Genomic DNA, 25,119 nt, shown 5'->3' with positions numbered 1-25,119 from the left:
TTGCAATTACTGCAAGTTCAAATCTCACCAGGCTCAAGGTTGACTCAGCCTTCCATCCTTTCAAAGGTAGGTGAAATGAGGACCCAGATTGTGGGGGCAATAAGCTGACTTTGTATAAATATATAAAAGTATGAAGGCTATTGCTTAACGCATTGTAAGCCGCCCTGAGTCTCCGGAGAAGAGCGGCATATAAATTAAAGCCAAAAAAAAAAAAAAATGAATGGTTGTAAATTGAGGACCACATGTATAACTAAGAAGAATATATGTATGTTCCATATGCAACAGGTCATATTAATTATCCTATTAATTAATTATTCAAATTCAGCTCAAAAGGTTGTACTGCTAGGATAAATGGAAACCACATGAATTAATATTTCATTTCCTTAATTGCATCTCCAACAGGAAAGCAAACGCAATCAACCCTTATTCAATATTCACCGAGACATGAAATACACAAAGCGCTGTTGTTCCTGCTGTCTGTAGGAGCCACTCTCCCAGCCCCAAGTGCTCCTCCTACCACTGGTATCATTTTCACCTTTACTTTCCACATCCCTTCTAGTACCTCCTTCAGGCCACAATAGTTTTCCAGCATTTCATATTCCATCATCTTCAAACTATTGCTGTCATTTGCTTCAAGCTATTGCTGTCACCTTTAAAGCGCTCCATGGCTGAGGACCTGGTACTTGCGGGATCGCCTACTACCACCAATAGCCTCCCACCGGCCGGTACGCTCCCATAGAGAGGGGCTCCTCCGGGTGCCGTTGGCCAAACAATGCCGACTGGCGGCCCCCAGGGGGAGAGCCTTCTCTGTGGGGGCACCTACTATCTGGAACGAGCTCCCCCCAGAGATACGGAGGATCCCGGATCTGCGCACCTTCCGCCGCGCTTTAAAGACCTTTTTATTTCACCAGGCGGGCCTGGCCTAATTTTCTCCCTCTTTTATAAAAGATTTTTAATTTTTAATATTTTTTAGTATTTTATATATTCAAATTTTAAAATTGGTTTTAAATTGATTGGGGTTTTAATTTGTCTGGGCCAAAACTATTTAATTTGATTTTAATTCCACTTTTAAATTTTGTATGTATGTATTTTATTGTTTGGCTGTGCACCGCCCTGAGTCCTTCGGGAGTAGGGTGGTATAGAAATCAAATAAAATAAAATAAAAAAATAAAATAAATTTGGTACTGCTGTATCTATCACCATCATGTCTTCTGGTTCTTGACTTCTACCATAATGTCTTGTTGATTGACCTTGACTCAGCCTTCCATCCTTCCGAGGTTGATAAAATGAGGACCCAGATTGTTGGGGGAAATATGCTGTCTCTGTAAACTGCTTGGAGACGGCTGTAAAGCACTATGAAGTGTTATATAAGTCTAAGTGCCATTGCTATACCTGCTTGTCCATCTGGATCCAGAAGTTCCACAGGATCTTAGCCCTCTTAATTGTCCATGACCTTCTGTGGAAATCTTCCTCTGGACTTGGGAGGATCTAGTCCGCACACACTGCAGATGTTCCCATACATAATACCAGCTAGTTGGTTCTTTTTGTGTAAGCTGTTCCTACTGTACTTGCCTCTCATATCCTGTTACTAAGCGTTGGACTGCCTCTCTGTAGTCTGCACCTTGGGTATATACACTGTTAAAAAAAATAAAGGGAACACAAGCAGAAGACATCCGAGATCTGAATGAATGAAATAGCCTTATTAAATACTTTGTTCATTACATACAGTAGTTTTGTGTTCCCTTTAGTTGTTTGAGCAGTGTATAAACTACTGTATGTAAAGAACTAAGTATTTAATAAGGCTATTTCATTCATTCAGATCTCGGATGTCTTCTGCTTGTGTTCCCTTTATTTTTTTGAGCAGTATACATTGCCCAATTACCAATAACTCTGGGTTATTTTTGCTTAATTAAGAACTATTTTAAAGAAAGCTTCACAGTCTGGATTTTAAGATGTACTGTTTTGATTACAACTAGTTGATTGTAAAGGGACACGGTGGCTCAGTGGCTATGACGCTGAGCTTGTCGATCGAAAGGTCAGCAGTTCAGCGGTTCGAATCCCTAGTGTCGCGTAATGGTGAGCTCCCATTACTTGTCCCAGCTTCTGCCAACCTAGCAGTTTGAAAGCATGTAAAAAAGGCAAGTAGAAAAATAGGGACCACCTTTGGCGGGAAGGTAACAGTGTTCTGTGCACCTTTGGCGTTTAGTCATGCCGGTCACATGACCACGGAGACGTCTTCGGACAGTGCTGGCTCTTCGGCTTAGAAACGGAGATGAGCACTGCCCCCTAGAGTCGGGAACGACTAGCACATATGTGTGAGGGGAACCTTTACCTTTACCTTTAGTTGGTTGTAATTACTCTGTTCTTCTATTTGCTCCTGTGGAGGCTTTAAAATCTTATTGTCTTAAGGCAGGGGTGTGAAACTGGCGGCCTGCGGGCCGGATGGGTCACGCTCCGCAAAGGCAAAACACATCGCGATACATCATAATACGTCACGTGATACAATTGAGTTTCACACCCGTGTCTTAATGTCTCTAAATGATTGGAAACACTGTTTGGTCCTTCCCTAATGGCAGAACCTAGAAAAGAGCAGGGGTGTCAAACTCTCATCATCACAGCAACATCAGGTGATGTATCAGGACTTTTTCCCCCTTCACTAAACCGGGTGTGGGCATGGCCAGCTCATGACACATCTGGCCACACGGGCCACAAGTTTGACAGTCCTGTTTTAGAGCAAGAAGGTCATTATTATGGAACTGTTGGCTTTAGATGCAAAATCACTGATTAGGGGTTAAATTAAGTGTGTTAAATATAATTGTGGAGAATAACTTTGATACTGCTAGCTAGCGCATTAAATAATATTCACGTTATTATACAGAACAGCTGCAATTGAATTTCTTTAATTAAAATGGATCACTCTGAATGAGAGCTGGTCTGGTTCTAGTGGTTAAGTGGGTGGACTAGCATTGGGGAATGCTTTAGGCACAGGAGCCAGTTGGATGATTTCAGGCTGGTCTCCCTCAGCTCCAAGGAGGTAGTGACAAAATACTTCCGGCACTGCTGCTTGGATAACTGCATGGCCTTGCCCCTGTAGTCTCCAGGAATCAAGTATGACTCAAAGGCAAAACAGAAAAATAAACCTCTCACTGGTAAGTGATGTAGACTAATTATAACTTTCACATGATGCCTTAGAAGCATTTGGCTGGCCAGTTCCCATCTTCCTTGTTTAATGATTCATGACAATGTAGTAACAGCCATATTAGTCCCAGTCTAGTCCAAATATTTCTAGACTTAATTGCAAATCTTGGTTCTAAGCCCTAAGCTAACTATTCCAAAAACTGCCTTTTTCAGAATGACCCTTGTAAAAGATTTCAGAGGATAATTAGAACTGCAGAAAAAACAATTACTACCAACCTGCCTTCCATTGAGGACCTGTATACTGCAGGAGTCAAAAAGGGCTGTGAAAATATTTACAGACCCCTCACATCCTGGACATAAACTGTTTCAACTCCTATCCTCAAAACAACACTATAAAGCACTGCACACCAGAACAACTAGACACAAGAACAGTTTTTCTCCGAACACCATCACTCTGCTAAACAAATAATTCCCTCAACACTGTCTAACTATTCACTAAGTCTGCATTACTATTAGTCTTCTCATCATTCCTATCATCCACCTCTTCCCACTTATGACTGTATGACTGTAACCTTGTTGCTGGTATCCTTAAGATTTATATTGACTGTTTCCTAATATGATTTGATTGCTTATTTGTTCCCTATGATTATCATTAAGTGTTGTACCTTATGATTCTTGATGAAGTTATCTTTTCTTTTATGTACACTGAGAGCGTATGCACCAAGACAAATTCCTTGTGTGTCCAATCACACTTGGCCAATAAAGAATTCTGTTCTGTTGTTGTATTCTATTCTATTCTATTCTATTCTATTCTATTCTATTCTATTCTATTCTATTCTATTCTATTCTGGCACTATAATTCCTGCTTAACTCCTTGCAAGGCATACATTAGAAAGGGCTTTCTATTCTATATTACTATTCTATATTATTAATATATATACTAGATTAATTACTATAAATTATTAATATTCTATAGTGTTCCAATATCTAAGGGGCTGCCACAAAGGAGAGGGGGGTCAACTTATTCGCCAAAGGACCTGAGGGTAGGACAAGAAGCAATGGATGGAAACTAATCAAGGAGAGAAGCAACCTAGAACTAAGAAGAAATTTCCTGACAGAATAATTAATCAATGGAATGACTTGCCTCCAGAAGTTGTGGGTACTCCAACACAGGAGGCTTTTAAGAAGAGATTGGAAACATAGAACGTAGAATAATAAAGTTGGAAGGGCCTATTTTGTTATTATTCTATAAGATGTTTCAAATGGAAACATGTATACATCTTTTAGTAAAGATAAAGTCGTCTTTCAAATTTAGCTTTGCCCTATTTTGTTTTTAAAGTCTTAAACTAATATTTTAATGTTGTTACAACTCACCCAGATCGAATTTCAGTGGAAATGCAATGTAAAAACATTATCAAGCAAAGATTTTTAAAGATGATATCAAGATGCGTTCATAAATGGAAAAATGTCATTGGCTTCCAACATTTAATTAATACATCATATTGCTGTTTTTATAGCTTATATATTTCTTTCATCCTTTTGAATGCGCATATATAAATTACTATATTTAACCAGTTGATGACATTCATTCAATCCTCTTAGTAGCTGCATCCAGCATGATGCCAGGTTCATAATTTCTGACAAAAGGAATAGTCCAATTATTCCAAGTTCTATAATAAGTACCTGTTTTCTAACACTTGGGATTTTGGACTTTCCAGAATTAGATACCCATTTGTACACCAAAGAGTAACCATTTATACATTCTGCTAGCTGAATGATTGAATATCAATCATCAGCTCATGACTAATTGCAAATGACTGCATCCCTGCCCTTCCAAAACATGGCTCCACCAGGCACCCCTCGGAAATCCTTAAGGAATCCCAGGGAGTAACCCATGATTCAGTGCAGGATGACTAACGATATCGTTTTTATATTTGTGTGCTACAAAAGCCGGCTGTGCGCATTCTTGCCACCTGTGATAAGAGGAAATGTGTCGAGTCCTGCCGGAGCTCGCCATTGATGGGGGGTGTGGGAGACGAAGGAGTGGAGATAAGCAGCCGCAGAGAACACACAAACAGTTCCTGGATAGCAGCATTCAGGGCAATGATTGATGACGTTGCTGGGCCTCTCCGATTCTGCTGTCCTCGCTGCTCGCAGCTGTTACTGTTAAGGGAGTGGGGGGTGCTTGATTGATAATCACCGGATGTATGTTTAAGGGGCTGAGTTTTTGTTAAATAGCGCTGTGGTGTGATTACACCCAGCGCTGACTTTGAACCAAAACACCGACTTGTACTTTACTTTTGACTGCAAGCTTATCATTGCCAAAGTAAACCCTGATTCTCTGTGTGTTACTGGTGATTATTTCCTATCGCAGTTCTGAACGAACGACAAGCCGAGAAAATGTGTTAAGAGCAATACTTAGGGACTCCTTCCTTTCAAAGGGGGGGGGCAACTTTCACCCAGCAGAAAACTTCACCAACTGTAGCTTTCACCCAGCAGCTCTCACAAATATACATGACCACACATTTCCATACTAACCAGCTGCTGTTTTAGCAGCCCAGTCAAGGGATCTCCAAGACACCCACCCACACTGACAGAGCAAACCATGAGAATATAAAATGAGAGCAAACTCCCGCTTCCTACTAGCACTGGTGTTACCTAGTTTAGGTAATGAAATGTCTGCAAGAAAACAACCAAGTTCAAAGTACCAAGGACTCCGCATTTCAACCCTTGAACTATACCTTTTCCTCCCTGTATTTGATTACACACCATGAAGTTAGCAGGGAGACACACAGTCACCGTACTGATATATAGCCAGTTTCCTGCGGTGGTGAAGTTGAGTTTTAGATCTATCTCCCTTATGTATGAAACTGGCTGGGTGACTTTGGGCCAGTCACTCTGTCTCCTAGCCAGACCCAACTCACAGGGTTGTTGTTGTTGTGGAGAAAAGAGGCAACAGTGTCAGATTTGCACATCAAGTTCAAAAAGCCACATTCTTAAATTGGTCTGTTCTGTAACTGTAGCTTTGGGGATCTGTTAATCCCTGGCACATGGCTTAGCGCTCCATGCAATTCCCTATATAGATTGTGTCCTATTGAATGCAGGTAGTCCTCGATTTCAACAGTTCATTTACTGACTGTTCAAAGTTACAACGGCACCGAAGAAAGTGAATCATGACCATTTTTCACAGCGACCACCTTTCTAGCATCCCCATGATCACGCAATCAAAATTCAGTTGCTTGGCAACGGGTTCATACCAGGGGTGAAATGCTCCTGGTTCGGACCGGATCGCCCGATCCGGTAGCAATGGAAGTGGGTGGTTCGGAGAACCGGCAGCAAAAATCCCTGCCCCCCCTCCCCCCACATGCCCAGCTGAGCTGCACAATCATCAGAGGCTTTTTTTTTTTACTTTTAAAAGCATTTTTTCTACAATCTCTTCAGAGGTTGTAGAAAAAAATGCTTTCGAAAGGCTCTGAAGATCCCAGCTGAGTTGCCTGATCGGCAGAGGTTTTTTTTTCTTTTAAATGCCTCTGACCATCAGGCAACTTGGCTTGGATTATCAGAGGCATTTAAAAGAAAAAAAGCCTCTGCCGATCAGGCAACTCGGCTGGGATCATCAGAGCCTTTTGAAAGCATTTTTTTACAACCTCTTCGCCTAAGACAGTGTTTCTCAACCTTGGTAGCTTGAAGATGGGTGGACTTCAACTCCCAGAATCCCCCAGCCAGCACCGCTGGCTGGGGGATTCTGGAAGTTGAAGTCCACCCATCTTCAAGCTACCAAGGTTGAGAAACACTGGCCTAAGAGGTTGTAGAAAAAATGGTTTTAAAAGTGTAAAAAAAAAACCACCAAGCCACGCCTACAGAACCGGTAGTAACAAATTTTAGATTTCACCACTGGTTCATACTTACGACCCATTGCCGTGTCCCAAGGTCACACAATCCCCCTTTTGCAACCTTTCGACAAGCAAAAGTCAACGGGGAAGGCCGATTCACTTAACAACCGGGTTTCTAACTTATCAATGGCAGTGATTCACTTAACAACTGGGGCAAAACTCACTTAACAAATGAACAAGAAGAAATGTTGGGCTCTATTGTGGTCGTAAGTCGAGGAACACAGCACACCATAGTTAAGCAAACGAAGACTTATTACAATATGTGGCTCAGATTCCCCACCCCCCACTCTGTCCATCCCACACCTCTCAAAACACCGCGCTTGCGTCACCGAGAGACGCATGCGCTTTAGAAACCGATCGGTGCCTGTGATCGGATTTCTCTCCTTCCCCCCCCCCGTTCCAAAACTCCTTGCGCGCGGCCTCTCTTCTTCCCAACGGCCGTTCCTGGGTCTGCATCCGGGGTCGCCTCCTTTCGCTTCCTGTTCGGAGTGGGGAGGGGGAAGGGGGAGGGAGAGGGGAGGGGCGTTGGTGGGTGTTTTTGTTTGTTTGTAAGGGTGGAGCGAAGGCGGAAGGAAGAAAAGAAGGGAAAAGGGGAGGGGAGGCGGGAAAAAAAAGAAAGGAAAGGAAAGGAAAAGCTCCAATGGAAAAGCGAGCCCCCGGCGCTGGTGCGCGTGCGCGGCCGCAGGGCCCCGTCCGCTGAAAAGGAGAGCGGGAGCGCGCGCGAGCGAGCGAGAGAGCGGCGCGCGGCTCTGTCAAACACCCAGGGCGACGTGTGCGAGCGAGGGAGCGCGCCCGCCGGCCCGCCCCCCACAGACCCGCTGGAACCTTCGGAGGAGCGGGAGACCACGGGCGTCGTCGTCGTCTGAGGGAAGCGGGGGTGGTGGTGAGGGATTCGCCCCCGGACGCCTCGGGTCCAGTCCGGTCCACGCCAGGCCGGCCAAGGGTGAGTAAACCGGCGAAGTGACGATGGTCCCGCAAGCCAAGAACCGTAGACGGAGGGTGGGTTGGCGGGAGGAGACGTCCGCAGTGGCGGAAAGGGGGCTTCGTGGGCTGCCGGGTCTCCCTTCTTCGGCTCGCTGGGAGAACCGGCGGCGCTCTTAGCCCGGCGCTTCGGGCGAGGGGGAAGCCCAGGCAGGGAGCCTCCTCGCCCCGGCGGTCTCCAGCCTCCCTCGCTTAATTCACCATAAACAAGCTCGGGGTTTCGCCCACCTCTCCTCCCTTCGGCTTATTTATTGTCCTCCTTTTTCGCACCTGCTGAAATACGAAAGCTATTTTCAGCCTTTAAAACAAATCTGCATACGGGACCCAAGGAGTTACAGGTAGTCCTCGACTTACAACACCGCCTTCAGTGACCGGGTCGAAGTTACAGCGGCACTGTGGGGGGGGAGTGACTTACGAACGCGTTTCACACTTAACGGCCGTTGCTGCATCCCCAGGGTCATGTGATTTACAGGGTCACTTGATTTACGTTCGGATGCTTGACAGCAGACTCACATTTACGACGGTTGATGGTGTCCTGGGGTCATGTTGCCCCCGGTTCACACCGGTTCTAAAGAACTGGTAGTAAAACCGGCAGGAGGCTCCGCCCACCGACCCCGATGTTATCAAAATCCTTCTGCGCATGTGTGTGAGCAAGTGCGCGCGCGGCCCCATTGCGAACTGGTAGTAAAGGTAAGTAGAACCCACTCCTGGGTCATGTGATCCCCTTTGGCAACCTTCTGACGAGCAAAGTCAATGGCGGAAAGCCGGACTCACTTAACAGCCGTGTTGCTGATTTAAGGGCTGCAGTGATTCACTTAACAATGGCATGGTGAGAAAAGTTCGTAAAATGAGGAAGAACTCAACTTAACAAATTTCCCACTTAACCACATAAATCTGGGGCTCAGGTGTGGTCATAAATTGAGGACTACCTGTACATAGCTGTGGTTGGGAAATCTCATCCGCACCCCACATGTGTCCCCGGCTCATCCTTTGTATATTTTATTACGTTTTCATTCCATCCTGATTTCAAGATGCTCAGGGTGTTATTATTATTATTATTATTATTTATTGAATTTCTATACCGCCCTACTCCCGAAGGACTCAGGGCGGTGCACAGCCATGAAATAAAACACATAAATATACAAAATTTAAAATCGAATAAAATGGATTAAATAAATTTGGCTGAATTAATACCCATAATTTAAAAATACCCATGTTGAGCATCTTGAATATTTTTCTGCAATAGAGCTTTCCCAAGGACTTGTTTGAAAAGGTCTGTAAAAAGGAGTTAGGCTGAGGCTTTCCACAAACTTTACGATAGACTACTGTGTCTCCCGACAGCAAACAAGTTTGTGTGACACTCCTCTGAATATTAATTATTTTATTGACTTGATTTTCAGCAAGAAGCAAACATGCCATTTACTTTTAGGAGTGGTTTTATTTATTGTATGTCAATCAATTTATATGGCTGTCCATCTCACGACAGCAACTCTGGCTGGCTAATCTAAAATTAAAATTCAATAGAAAAAGAACAATAACAATAAATATACAAAGAGTGGTAGCTGAAGGAAACAACAGTCACTATAATAGCATCCATCTAACAGACCTCTTGTACTTCAATAAAAGTAGATACAGCAGTGCAACTTTCTAAAATAAAAAGAATAAAAATATTGAACTTCATTATCACCTTTCTACAGCTACTACAAAGACTATAGCAGTACATTGTGCTGAAACTGTGCCAATATTTGTTAGAATAGTTGCTTCCAATATTGCTGACTGATGATAGTATATCATCAAAACCTGAAAATGTGTAAACATACGCTGAAATTTTGGCCATTTCATTTACATTAATAATCCCTGTCTGTGAAATACTTTAAAACTGTCATAACCCTTAATTTGAGAACAACTGAGTTATCTATGTTTCTTGCAGCGGTCTAGTGGTTGTCTGGTTATTGAAACTCACCACCAATAATTCTGCATATCTGTCTCTCATCAACAGAAATTAATGCTGTTTTGTTTTCTTCTTTTGCTTTCTTCCCATATCACTTTTTCCCTCCTTGAACAATATTAGAGACAACTTCTGTAGGAAAGCCAAAAGGGTGGTGGAAACTTTAAGGTAAATGTTTAAAATGCAGTGTTTTTCAGCCTTCCCTAAAATGATCCCTTCAAAATATGTTAACCTTTCAAGTCCCATAATACCTGGATAATATGGCTGCAGACTGAGAATTATGGGAGTTGATCCAGTCACATCCAGAGTGTCACATTAGAGAAGACTGTCCTATTTGGGATTACAAAATGTCAGTGGAAGATTATGATCCAGTAAACATGTAGTAGTCAAATTATAGACACATTAACTCAAGAGCACAGCTTAGTTTTCTACAGGGATAATACATGCTGTGGACATGCCTTCCTTTTGTTTATTCCTCCATGCTCCTTCATACAAGATTTTTGATGTTTATTTGTATCTGCCTTTATTATTTTTATAAATAACTCAAGGTATCCAACATTTCCTCCTCCTATTTTCCAACATAAATGTGATTTCCTCCTCTCCCAAATGTGATTGGGGTGGCGAGACTGTCAGTCCCTACTTCTTTACCTACATTCTGCCATGTGATAGCCTCCTTGTTTTCCTGTTTCCTGGATCTTCTATTTCTATGGGCTGTTCCTCCCCAATCCTGTTTTTGTACCTTTTCCCCTTCTCTCGGGATTGTCATGTTTATATCCGTTACACATCTTTCCTTTTTACAAAAGCAGTTGTAGATGAATAGAATTCCCATACCCCCCTCCAAATTTTTTAACTATGTGGAATGTTTACCTGGCTGCCTAGTTAATATAGTTGGGGAAAACAGTAAAAACTGGAACATTGCAAATATTGTTTATTTATAAGTACAATTTTCAATAACAACAATCTGTCCCTTGCCATTTAGAGTGTTTCCATTTGCGTAAACAAACCTGAGTAATCTCAGTCAGACTAGTAGGACAAAAATGTAGTTGATTACACCTTGCTCCATTTATTATTGCAGCAGTCTGGAATTCATTCTTGTGATTAACATAGGATGAGAGGAATATGGTTTCCATAAACACTGAGAGCTGCTTCTTATGTAAATATTGACTTGAAAAACACATTTAGAAAGACTTTAAAAAGAAGATATCATGGTAGCAAAGGCAAACCTTATCAATGAATGCATTTATAAATATCTCAGAACCACATTCCTTCCCATTCTTAAATTATATCATTAAATATATCCATGCTACCTGAAAAAACAAATTGTACCTTTTTATTGTAAGAGCCATGGTGGTGTAGTGGTTGAAATGCAGTATTGCAGGCTAACTCTGTCCACCGCCAGGAGTTTGATCCTGACCGGCTCAAAGTTGACTCAGTCTTCTATCCTTCTGAGGTCGGTGAAATAAGGAACGAGATTATTGGGCGCAATATGCTGACTTTGTAAACCACTTAGACTTGTTCTATAGATTTTGTGTTTTTTTAAAAAAATAATGTTTTACCCATTTGCTTGGAATCAGTGTAGAATCACATCAATGGAATCACATTAATGTGACCAGATCATAATTTCTCAGATGTTCCCAGGTCCCTTTTTAAACGGGTGGAACACTGGTTACCCTCTGGTACTGAGCCCTGTTTGAGTACAAGTTGCACATGTTTTCTGTGATGCTAGTCAGTTCATCTTTGAATTCTTTTAAAAACTCTTAGGTGGTTCAGGACTCTATTATTGATTGTTAAGGTTGATTGCCCCAAGTTCTAAAACCTAGATGGAATAATTTGGTACACTGAAAAGAAGAATTAATGCTGTAATGAAATATATCTGATTATCGGTAAAGAAAGTCTGAGCACAGTTATGATATTCTACAAAGATCTTTCTCTAGGAGTGTGAGTGAGAGAATTAAACTATCCTAAAATCACCACCCAGAATCACAGTTACAAGATGCTGCTACATAAATTGGTATAATAAATAAACAAACCAAATAATTGTTCCTTACATTTTTGAAGTTGGAAAAATTGTGAACCTGGGGATTATCTTCGTTCCTTTTAGCAAATGTTAAATTTCTTATTTTAAGAACAGCTGTCCTTTCATAAGAGGAACTATAGTTCAGTAAGAGATTAAATACAGAGTAACGAAGTAACATTGTTTACAAGAGGATTCTACAGAGGGAAAATTATCTTCTGTTAACTTAGTCTGAAGTATAGAGTAATATGCTACAATTGACAGAATTACTGAATAATAGAGTTGGAAGGTACCTTGGAGGTCTTCTAGTCCAACCTCTTAAGCAGGAGACACTATAACATTCTGGACAAATGGCTGTCCAATCTCTTCTTTAAAAACTCCAATGAAGGAGCATCCACAACTTCTAGAGGCAAGTTGTTCAACTGATTGTTCTCACTGACAGGAAATGTCCCCTTAATTCTAGGTTGGATCTCTTTGATAAGTTTCCATCCATTGCTTCTTGTCTTGCCTTCAGAGAAGGCTATGGAGAATAGACTGAACCGCTTCTCTCTGTAACAGGCCCTCAAATATTGGAAGACTGTTATCATGTCTTAGTTTTTCTAAGGCATGAGTTTCTAAAAACTCATGCCTTAGTTTTTCTCTTTGTTAGACTAAAGATATCCATCTCTCATAACTTCATACATTTTAACCTCCAGTCTCCTAATCATCTTTGTTGCTCTTCTCTGCACTCTTTCCAGAGGCTCAACATATTTGTCTATCCTGGCGACCAAAACTGGATACAGTATTCCAAGTGTAGTCCTACTAGTGCAATATAAAGCGGTATGAACACTTTGCATGATCTTAATACTGTCCCTCTGTTGATACAGCCTAGGACTGCATTGGCTTTTTTGATAGCTGCAGTGCACTGTTGACTCATACTTAGGCGATTGTCCACTAGGATTCCTAGATCTCTCTCACAATTACTGCTGTGGAGCCAGGTACCACCTATTCTACACCTGTGCATTTGTTTTTGTTTTTTGCCTAAAGTGTAAAATCTTATTTTTATCACCACTACATTGCATTTGGTTGGATAGAGCCCAGTGCTCAAATTTGTCAAGATCCTTCTGAATCTTGAGCCTAACTTTATATGTAGTATTTTAGTTTTTTCTAAAAAAAAAAAAAAAATAAGCATTTTTGTGTATTTGAAATTTTTTTGTTTTGATGTGTAATTTATAAAAACTAAGCCTGTGCATATTCCTTGAAAATGGGGAGACAATTAAGGCAATTATTGTCTTGATTCTCTGGTGGGTTTATCATAGACATCTAGTTGGCCATTATGAGGAACTTGATTGATGCTTGGTCTAATCCAGCAGGTTTATCCATCTGTAGGCAGAATTGATTTTTGAGTTAGTTCTTGGAAGTAACAAATTTTTCTTACATGTTTGTTTCATCTAGGCATACTAATAGAAACTTTTGTTTCAATGTTTAATATCATTACCAACAATTAACTAGTTCCAAAGTAGAAATTAATCTTTTTAAAGCACTTTTCAGAGGTGTTCTACAAAGATAAAAGACAGACTACAAAACAGCTCTGTCCCTACGTGTAATCTGAATATTATAGGTCCAATTCAAAAAGGAAGTATAGGGAAAGAAGACAAACTTTTCTTAAAACTGAAGGGTCAGATAAAGGTTTTTATTCAACACAGGTATAAATGTAGAAGACATCCTGTCCAGAAACCTTTTTATTAAAAAAATATAGACAATATCCAGACTGAGGGGAATATATTATTCTAAATGAAATCAATAGCTCTTATTTTTAAAGTGATATAGCATTTGAAACTTAATAAAAATAGAGCAGAATTTGTTGCCAATATATTTTATTCCTGAGCCATAATAGGAAAAGTATTTTTACATCAAAAAATTCTGAAAGAAGTGTAACAGTTTAAATTTGTTGAAACCATCATCTAGTCCTAAATGTACACAGAGGTAATCCTCAATTTACAACCATAATTGAACCCAGAATTATAGTTCTAATCTGTGCCAGTCATTAAATAGATCACCACATGACTTTGACCGATTTTGTGACTTTTTTGTGACAGTTAAGTAATTCATCACAGTTGTTAAGCAAATGAGGCAGGCAGTCGTTAAGCAAATCTGTTACCTGCAATGGGTATTTCTTCCTGGATAATGAAAGTAAATGATGGTTTCCGGCAGAAAATATTGGACTGATCTATTCCATAGATGTGGGCCATTTGCCGATCGCCCAAAAGGCAATCACATGACCACGGGAACTTTGAATTCAGGTCATAAGTAACTGTGAGGAAGTCCATCATAACTTCAAATAGTTGCTAAGTGACTGATCATAAGTTGGGGGTTATCTATAATGTAGTAATATTGATCATTGACAATTATCTTTTGGTATAATTACAAATTTACATCTAATTAGACATAAAGATCACCAAATAGGGGAAAAAAACAGTTGTTTAACATTTGATGACTTAATTGATCATTATTCAGAGGTAATATCAAGTCACTTTCACAGGGATAAAAATGCTTGCCTATATGAAACAGTTGGTTCATATGCCAAAGAAACCACACTAAGACAGTGTAGTCACAGGTAAAGCAAAGACCAGAAACCTCTAAAACGATGTCACCAATAGAGCCAGACCAGAAGCCTTTAGGAAAATAAGAAACTATACCCCCCAAAAAAAGAAAAACCTAAGCTTAAGAAACTGGAACTTAAACACATTAGAATAGGAAAACATTAAAACATCCTAAAGAAAAGAACCAAGCCAGAATAATTAAAGAAGCAAGGCACACTAGAAAAGAAAATGTTTAAAAGTAACAGAGTCATTACAAAATACAACAATATACAGGACATGCAGGAAGAAAATAATTAAATTCCAAAAGGGGAACAAACAAAGGATCTGGGACATGGCAAAAGACAAACACCAGGAAAAGATTGGCTCTAAAAGCAAAACTTGAAAAAAGCTGACACGAAGATTGGATTAATAAAAAATGATACTTAAGATCCATCCTCCCACTGATATCGCTCCCGGGATGGAAGAAAACAAACACAGATCAGGATTAGAACTATTAAATTAATCACGAACACAAAGAGAACTACATGAAGCCATAGAAACCAAACCCAAAGAAAAAAAGTATAAAAACGTAAAACTTACAGTTCCTGAGAATAAACTAAATAAAGAGTTCCAGCTTTCACACAGCTGCTTCTGTTTGAATCCTTCCACCACATCTCCCAGCCAGGAAATTCAAACCTCAGAAAGGGAAAGGCTTTACCTTTCAATAGATCCCAAAGCCTTTTTCTTGGGCATTGTAGTCCAAAACACAGTGCAAGAACTGGCAGGATTGCTACTCTGCTCACTTTGTGGCTTTGCTAATCTGTTGCATAGTAACAGTGGCATTATTAGAATCTGATTGTTCCAAACCATACAAAGAACTGCAAAATACCGATAATTTTACAGCTAAATCACAACATTATTTCTAAAAATGTTCTGTGCTCAAGAAATGCCTGTAAACATGTTTCAGTAAGTATGAGACAAGATACTATAATTTATTTCACATAGTAAAATGGAGCTGATGTTTATTCAGCTGATGTTTTCTGAGGTAGATTTACATTACATTACAAATACATTACATAATCAAATACAGATGTGTAGTCACCTGGAAGCCTAAAGGGCAGATAAGTGTGATGATAATACATCTGAGCAATGACCAATTGAATTTTCTTTTAATTTTTGTATTGTTTTAATTGTTTACTTATTAAGGTTTTTTTCCAACAAACTACTGTAGGCTTTTCCAGAAGGAAAAATACATTAACAAAATCTGGATTTGAATAAGCTACATAGGCACTCTTAGAAATAAAAATAAGTGATTGCAACTGGGGAAGATAAACCTAATTTGGGATTAATAATGATAGTGTACAAAATGGTTTATTTTCAAACTTCTCTAATCTGAAATTTTGTGAAATGTCCTGTGTAGAACTGCTGTTTCAATTTGGAAGTCTCTTGTACTTGCAAAGCAACCATAATGGGCTCTGAAATACCTTGAGAAGGCCCATTTTACACTCAAAATGGCAGCTCTGTACTGCTTGAAATTCCATGCTTAAACCATTTTGAAAAATTGATGTTGAAGGGGTTTTTTGGGGGGGAGGCAGAGACTAAAATTAGTGGCATTAGTGGCACAACTTTACCAGTTTTTGACAATATTGTTTGGTTCCTAATCATATCATCAAGGCTACCACTTTCTCAAAATATCAGACGTGACCCTAGCTCAAAAAAGTTGGGGGCTCTACTTGAGACAAGTTCTTGCAGTGGCAGAGATGGCTCTAGATAGAAATATAGTGTGGAAGCTTCCTTTTATGAATTTTTGTAAGGAATTATATTGCATTATAGTACCATAATATATCATTGTTTTTATCAAGGAAAAAGAGAGGATGGGAATGTTGAGGTGGTATGAACAAGTTCTTGAGTAGCAGCAGTAGTGACAAAGACGTAGCAGTATCTATCAAGTTGGAGCTGGACTGGCAGCCTGCTGCTGCTGCTGTAGGAGCCAGGATTTGGGATGTTCATTATTTATTTATTTATTTATTTATTTTTCATGTTTGTATACCGCCCTACTCCCGAAGGACTCAGGGCGGTGAACAGCCATAATAAATACAAATACATATAGAAGTTAAAAACTATTAAGAAACAGATTAAGTAATTTAGGCTCAAAGATTAAAAACATCCAAATTTATCTAAAGAGGTTTAAAACCCAATTTAAAAGCCAGTTTAAAAGCCAATTAAAAAGGGAGAGTTAGGCCAGACCAGCTTGTTGGAATAGAAATGTTTTCAGGGCACGGCAGAATATGCGTAAGTCTTGGATGTTTCGTAACTCCGGGGGAAGCCCGTTCCAGATGGTAGGTGCCCCCACAGAAAAGGCTCTACCCCTGGGGGCCGTCAGTCGACATTGTTTGGCCGACAGCACCCTGAGGAGTCCCTCTCTATGGGAGCGAACTGGTCGATGAGAGACTATTTGTGGCAGGAGGCGGTCTTGTAAGTACCCTGGTCCTGAGCCATGGAGCGCTCATTGAGACTGAAGTGTCTGTAGTTCCTGCAGTAATGTTGGTAACAAACCTTTCTCCCTCAGAGGTGGAGAATATGGTGGGTGAAGCCAGTGAGGGTTTTGCAGATTTATTTACCAAGCATCTTGGCTGAGTTGGTGTATTGGGACTGCTAGCAGTGGAAGTCGGTGGAGATGTGTTGGTTTGGAGCAGTTTGAACAATAAGAGCAAGTCGGGGGTAATATCAGCCCAAGACATGTAGCTGTCCTGATGATGGATGTCAGTTGATGTGGCCACCATAATTTCTCCCTTGCAGTCTGTTAGAGAAGAGGACAAATGGCCATTGGCCATTCGGAATATCAACTATGGAATGAGATCTGATTTGATGCTACCTGAAAACGTCAGCTTGGATTGCAGGATGAAGTCCATAGACTAAGTACAATTTGTCTTTATTGGTAGAGTTGTATTAGATAGGAATGGTGGGGGGAGTGGACAATTTCTCTCCAAGTGAAGGAGGAAACTACATCCCTTCTCTTTGGGATTGGAACTTGCCAACCGAAACGGGACGTTAAGATTTGTCTTTTGTTAGGGTCAGACCATTCTCCCATTGTTTTCTCCCATTGCTTCCCCTCCCCTTTCCAGAAATACAGACCCAACTGATCTGCCCATTCTAGGGATCTGATAGATCTGCTTGGTTTCCAGAGAGCATCTGGATTGTTTCATTAGCAACTGATGACAGTATGACATGGGATTGCAATTTTCCTAAACACATTCCACAACTTGACATTGTCGACATGATCAAGGGCCTTTCTGTAATTATTGAAGCATATCCTGATTTTTACTTTGTACTCTTTGGCTTTCTCAGTTGGCATCATCAGTAACACTGTTTATTCTTCAGCCAATTTGAACACCTGGCATTTTGTTTGTTTGTTTGTTTGTTTATATTTCATACTTCTTAACCACCCATCTCACTCAGAGAGGAGCTCTGGGTGGTGATGGCATGCAAAATTAACAATATTGTACCAAATATACCATGGTTTGCACACTTTGTGAAGTCTCCTTTCTTTGATACTGATATATAAACTGATTCCTTCAAATCTTTTGGCAAATGTGTCCTTCTTCAGCTTTACTAGAATTGTTTGATTAGAACCTTCACCTTTTTCTTCTATTGCTTGTCATATTTCTGTAGATATTCTATAAATTCCTGTATTCTTCCAACTTGTAATGATTAGAATGGTACTCTAACTTCATATTCTAGTACTAACGGTCCTTATAAAAAGGGAATATATTTTCTACTATTTTGGTTGATAACATTTCTACTGTACACAATTATCTTTCTTTGATTTACTTAGAATCTGTCCATTAGCATCCATTAAGAGAGCTAGTTTGATGTAGTGGTTAAAGCATCAGGCTAGACACCGGGAAACCATGAATTCTAATCCTGCCTTTCACATAAAAAAATGCAGGGACTTGTCCAGGCAGTCATCAAGAGACAACATTGACTTGAAAGTATGCATGTGCATGTATGCATATGTGTGCACATACACACGTATGCACACACACACACCACCATCCTTTAGCTTATTAATTCAGAGTTGGAACCTCCTTCAGTGTTTGGGGATCTTTTGGATGATTCTCGTCTTTTTTCTGTCTGTTTCACTCTTCCATGTCTTTATAAATGTCATTGCAATGCTGCTTCTTGTCTCTTCTAATAGCTCTAAGAAATTTTTTTAAGTTCCTTTTAGAGGTCATAATATTTCTTGGCTTTTGCTTCTCTTCTTAACAATTTCTGCCATTTGATCTGAGATTTATTTTGAGTTCTTGTGTTTCTGTATCTTTTGTTTCATATTCATCCCTAACAACTTACTTCATTTCATTCCACAGTTCTCTGGTTGCCTGTCAATGGACTTTAAAACAATTCCTAATGTTCTCCTTGAACATGCTAGGTATGCAATGAAATTCATATCATGACAACTGGTTGATTTTCTTCTTCCACTTTAGCTTGATTTAGAACTTGCGCAGGAACTGTTCCACTGCCAAATCCTGATAACCTCTTTGCTGTAAAAGCTCTGTTTTTCTATTCCATTGTATAGTATAATACAGCTGATTTGATTTCTTTATATTCTTCTGGTGATGGTACATGTGGAAGACTGTATTAGCAATGAAGAAATAACTGGATTGGCAGAAATTAAGTCATCCCCCTGTTTCATTTCCAATGCCACGCAATCCAACTATGTTTTTCTCTTAATATTTTCAGCTTAGGCATCCCGATCTTCAACCACAAGTAGCACAACCTGCTTGAAAGTTCTGTTGAACATGCTTGAACTTGAAAATCATCAACCTGTTTTTTTCTTCTGCATCAGCTATTGGACCATAAACTTGGATAATCAACATATTAATGGGTTTTCCAAGAGGTCAACTGATGATATTCATTCATTGACTGCACTGTGACCAAGTATTGTCTTGCTTTATCTTTCCTGATTATAAAAGCAGTCCTCTTCCTCCTCCTTTTGTGTATGTGTGTGTTCTAAGTAATAAATAGTTCTTTCAGTCACTTTCTTACCGAAAGTATCCAATTCCAGTCCTTTTCAATTTACTGCTGCCTGTCAAAATGCGGCCAGTTCGTTTCATTTTTCATTATGTTAAGCTTTCCCACATTCATACTTGTTATTTTCCATGTTTCCGCTATAAATCTGTTTTTGTACCTTTGAAACTTTTTTTCCTGCATTGCAACAGTAGCAGCTAGAGGCCCTGAAGGCTTTAAACTAACAACTCTGAAAGATCCTCTGCTCTTCCTTAATAGTACATTGAATGCTATCCAACCTGTGGAGTTCATTATCCACTGTATCTTCAACCACTTTATATTGTTGATCCATACAATTTTCTTGATAAAATCCCGGATTGGATTACAGATAATCCTGATTTAGCTATCACAATTAGGATCAGGAATTTGCTCACTGAGTGACACGGTTGCTGAGTGAAACTATGACTGTGTTTTATAATCTTACTCAGTTTTCCTTTGTTTTATAGACCTGCGAAGATTGTAGATGTGATTGGTTATAAAGTTATTTTTTCATCACCATTGCAACTATGGACAGTCATTAAACAAGGCAATTACTAAACAAGGACTGTACCATTACCTTTTCCCACACAGGATGAAACAATTCCTTTGCCATTCTCACTAAAATGATTTTCCAATTCCAACTTTCTATATAACCCCCTGCTTGCTTTATCTGAACAGCTGGGGTGTCCTTAACATCTTGGGTGATCCTGTTGAGATTGTATAAACTTCCAGCATTTTCACTCATCCCTTTCAGGAATTTCTCCCCACCACCACAATAAGGCCAGACAGTGGAAGGGATATTCTTACATAAAAAAAAATCTGGTATTTTCAGTAAATCCTGGAACAGGCTAATTGCAATCCCATCTATGATAGCTGTCCTGTAAGTTGCATGTTCTGTGTTGCTGTCTCTACTGATGTGGGTTATTAATATATTTTTCATTATAGTCTAATTTCAGAATCCTTTTCTGAGCTTCACACAATGTTGCTTAATCAAAAAATAATATATTGTCTTACATGTGCATAGTTCGTATTTTGTAACCTGGTGATATTTCATTAAGTAATTTAACATAAAAATATAAATTCTTACATATCAAATTAGTCTTATGTGTCATTACAGAAGAGGCAGTAAGGAAGGCATTACAAATTTTAGAGAGATGTGAAAGAAAGATGAAAGTCAGCTCTCTATATAGACATGTATTGATTGATTGGATTCTTAAGGCTGGCCAACTCCAAGAAGACACACTATATTTTATATCTTATGTACACTGAGAGCATATACACCAAAGACAAATTCCTTGTGTGTCCAATCACACTTGGCCAGTAAAGAATTCTATTCTATTCTATTCTATTTAGGATATCAGCTTTAATCAATAACTAATAAATTAGAACAAATATTAATTGGTAGTGCTATGAGGCATAAAAAAGAATCTAAGGTTACAAAGAAAAAAAAACTATGATCTCTGCCCCTAAAATCCCTTTCCCATTCTATAGTATATAATATTTGAATGCAGTATCGCAGGCTAATTCAGCTCACTGCCAGTTCGATTCTCATTGGCTCAAAGTTGACTCAGCCTTCCATTCTTCCAAGGTCAGTAAAATGATCCAGATTGTTGGGGATAATATGCCAACTCTATAAACCACGTAGAAAGGGCCGTAAAGCACTATGAAGCAGTATGTAAGTCTCAGTGCTATTGCTATTACTATCTGAGTCCTTCTTTCTATGTAGCTTTCCATGATATAACTTGTTGAAATAATTCTTTTTTCTTGTCTGTCTCTCTCTTTTTTTTTCTAGGGTAGTCATATGACTTGAACATTTACCCTTTAATAGCTATGTTGAGTTTAGTGTTTTCAGTAAAAATTCAAACAGTATGATGTCCAAGAGTTGAGAAGAAGTTCATATAAAGATTGTAGAATGTTTCTGGATGATAGAAAAAATCCATTCCTATCTTGCAACAATTGGATAACAGAGAACTTCCCAATAATGTGACCATCATGTGAAGTAGGGAGCTGTGTGGGATCTCCCTGTTCCAAAATAATACTTACAGGTACATTTTTATTTTATTTGCTTGTTTATTTCTCTTCCAAACCCACTAGTCTGCAGGTATCGTGATTTTCTTTAGAGGCAATGAGAAAGTCACATCATCTACTCTTAACTTGCAGAAACAAATAAGATATGTGACAAACATTCAAATGCTGCTATACCTTAATTCCAAGCATAATAAAAAAAGCTTTAGGCTTTAAAAAAATTGTTTCTAGGGAATCCTTTGAAGAGTTGATACCCTGACTAACAAGAAGAGTATGGCTGAAGTTTGTATGTGACTTTATTGGAGTAAACACCATTCTTTTAACTGGGAGATATTAATTTGGCACAGTCCAAGAATAAATTAGACTTTGCCGTTGTTGAATTCAAAATATTTCAATCCTTTGCATTTTTAAAGAAGATCCACTTTCAGTTTACATTTCAGTTTTACATGTACTTTTATTGGTTAGTGCAGAAATTCTCAAACCTGAATTACCTTGAGACCTGCTTTGCAAAATGTGCTAGAGTGATCAAGCTCTAACTTGAGAGATTTAAATTTAAAAATTCCATGAATGGAGGTCTGTTAAAGTGGGTATGCATGTGCACTATATGTATGAGAACTATCCCATGTATAGCACAAACAAAGTTCTCTCACAGAGCAAAAAACTATGAGTTTAAGAACATACGTGTTTACCAAATGCAAATCTAGTAAAGTTTCCTTGTTACTTTATTAAAAATATAATTTACCCTTACATTTTGATTTTTTTTTTAGTAAAATAAGGGGTTTATTTTATTCAAATATGGATATTCTTATAATTATAGCAAAAGAATTAGAAACTGAAACATACTATATTTCTATCCAGTGACTCAGATTGCAGATTAAGCTATCATTGGAGGAGGTATTGGATAGGGAGGGGAGAATCTTATCCACTGCAACAAAATTAATGTATGTCATGGTAAACTGGCTGGACTCTTAATATTTGTTCCAAAATCTGTTTATGGCCAGAACTGTGACGCTTTTAACTTCTGACCGAATAGCTATATACCTCTTTCGGCCTTCAGGATAAGCCTTAAAACCTGCCCATGCCAACTGGCATGGGGTCCACCTCTTCCTTCCAAACCCTTGTTATTTAAGCTTGTTTCAATTTTTGTAACTTTAATCCATTTTTATATTTATAATTGTTGGATTTTGCTTTATCTAGCTGTAAGCTGCAAAGTGTTGCCTGAACCGGGGGGGGGGGATAAATTTAATAAATTATATAATTAATTAATTAATTAATACCTGATCACACTACCTTTCTGTTCTGTTAAACTGTAATTTGTCCATCTTTGCTGCCATTTTTGTTTCATATTTTCTGTTGGGTGGGTTTTTAGGTCCCTGTTAGGCCTGGTGAAATACTTTGTCACTGCAAACATGCTCCTAGCCATTTGCAATATTATTAACTTTTCGATGAGCCGTAGGTGGTACAATTAACCTAATTATGAAGACTGGAAGGAAAATTGTTGACGCATCTTGTATTTGTTGCTGCAGTGCATAGTTCTGAAGGTGTGATATGAGATAAATTGTGATTGTGAAAACACACATAAACCTATTTATCTTTACTTAGTCTTTCCTACAGGAATCTACAATCATAGTTTTTTGATATTATTCAAAGAAGAGGCCTAACAAAATGCCTCCACGACCATCATCCGGTGAATTATGGGGCATGCACTTAATGCCACCAAAAATCCTAGTAGAATGTCTTCTACCTAACGGTATGATAGTGACTTTAGAATGCCTCCGTGAGGCCACCTTGTTAAATATTAAACATGAACTCTTTAAAGAAGCTAGAAAATACCCTCTCTATCAGCTCCTTCAAGACGAGTCATCTTACATTTTTGTAAGTGTTACCCAAGAAGCAGAAAGAGAAGAATTCTTTGATGAAACCCGGCGATTGTGTGATCTGCGGCTCTTCCAGCCTTTTTTAAAAGTGATAGAACCAGTGGGCAACAGAGAAGAGAAAATTCTGAATCGAGAAATTGGTGAGGCTTGCTCTCTTAATTTATTGCAACTATACGTATGATTTCCTGTTTACTGCACCTATATATGATTTATTGCATGCAATTTAAAATACTTGTAAAGGAAGGTGTCTCGCTTCTCTCCAACCTCAAGGGGAGATGATTCATATGATAGGCACTGTTAGTTTTCGGGAAATGTGATTGAATGACCTTTCACCTGTTTTTAATTGGGTGAGGAGATATATTTTCTGCATTGTCATGTATACAAAATAATAATTTAGCACATGTTTGAATGCTTCCTCAACTATGTTGACTGCCAGTCTTCTAGCACAATCTAAGGTGGGGTGGTAATCTTTAAATGACTTGGGGCAAGAATATATCAAAGAAGATTTCCTTTCATATGGAGCTGTCTGTGCATTTACTCGAAGTATTTGCAGCCCTAAGTGAAATAAGCTCTTTTATTTATGTTTTTGCTGTTATATTTAGCATTTAAAAAATTTTGTAATGTGCCCAGAAACTACAGTTTTTGGACTAGTATAAAAATATAATTAATAACCAGTGGTAAAATCCCAAAATTTTCCCTACCGGTTCTGTGGGCGTGGCTTGGTGAGCGTGGCTTGGTGGTTATGTGACCGGGTGGGTCTGGCCAACTTGTAAAATGTGAAACTCCCTTAACAACGCTCTTGCTTAACAATCAAAATTTTGCACACAATTGTGGTCTTAAGTTTTCTTTCTTTCTTTCTTTCTTTCTTTCCTTCTTTCTTTCTTTCTTTCTTTCTTTCTTTCTTTCTTTCTTTCTTTCTTTCTTTCTTTCTTTCTTGTCTCTCTCCCCCTTCCTCTTTCTTTATCTTTCTTTTTCTATTTCTTTTTCTTTCTTTCTTGTCTCTCTTTTCTCTCTCTCCCTCCCTTCCTTCCTCTTTCTTTCTCTCTCTCCATATCTCTCTCTCTCTCTCTCTCTCTCTCACACACACACACACACACACACACACACACACACACCTCTGGTCTGGGCAGATAGACAGAGCCCTTCCCGGGGAATTTTCCTGTGCGGACGCGCCCAGCAGTGGCGGTGTGGGCAGAGCTTGCCTGGGCTCTCCCGCCATCCCAGAACTGCGCCACTGGGGAGCTTTCCTGTGTGGCCGTGGTGACAGCAGCAGCGGCAGAGCACACCCTGCCCTTTGGGGACCCAAAGACAGGTGGCCAGCCCAGAAGCGGCACGTCCCCTGTCATGGGCTCGATGTGGGGGGGGAAGGCAAAGGCCAAAGGCTCCACGGGAGCCGAGCACGAAAGCCAAGCGCACCAGGCCCAACAGGTGAGTGAGCCTAGCCATGTCCCCTTGAGGCCCAGTGCAGCGGGTCTCCCTCCCCCTCCACCGCCGCCAGCGTCGGCTTACCTTCTAGATCCTCTGCCAGCGTATTCAGCATGCCCATCATCCCAACGGACCCAGCGCGTTGGAAAGGCTGACGGTGACAGCCCCGGGACATCCGCCTGGCGCCTGCCCTGCCAAAACACCTCCGCTG

The 25,119-nt window shown here is 39.6% G+C and overlaps 1 protein-coding gene across 1 annotated transcript in view; it reads left to right on the top strand.

The window, feature by feature from the left end:
• The first annotated feature begins 7,661 nt into the window (after window positions 1–7,661).
• Window positions 7,662–25,119, top strand: part of PIK3CA (phosphatidylinositol-4,5-bisphosphate 3-kinase catalytic subunit alpha) — a 41,081-nt gene continuing 23,623 nt past the window's right edge. The window contains exons 1-3 of the mRNA XM_070944984.1: window positions 7,662–7,974; window positions 21,374–21,626; window positions 23,209–23,623. Of these exons, the coding sequence (XP_070801085.1) occupies window positions 23,272–23,623 (352 nt within the window). The 5' untranslated portion in view covers window positions 7,662–7,974; window positions 21,374–21,626; window positions 23,209–23,271. The remainder of the gene's footprint in view (window positions 7,975–21,373; window positions 21,627–23,208; window positions 23,624–25,119) is intronic.

This window comes from Pituophis catenifer, unplaced genomic scaffold (genome assembly GCF_029215685.1).
Source record: "Pituophis catenifer annectens isolate HBS135680 unplaced genomic scaffold, rPitCat1.0.hap2 SCAF_6, whole genome shotgun sequence".
Taxonomy (NCBI): Eukaryota; Metazoa; Chordata; class Lepidosauria; order Squamata; family Colubridae; genus Pituophis; species Pituophis catenifer.
The sequence above is the reverse complement of the archived record's forward strand: the minus strand, read 5'-3'. Positions and strand labels throughout refer to the sequence as shown.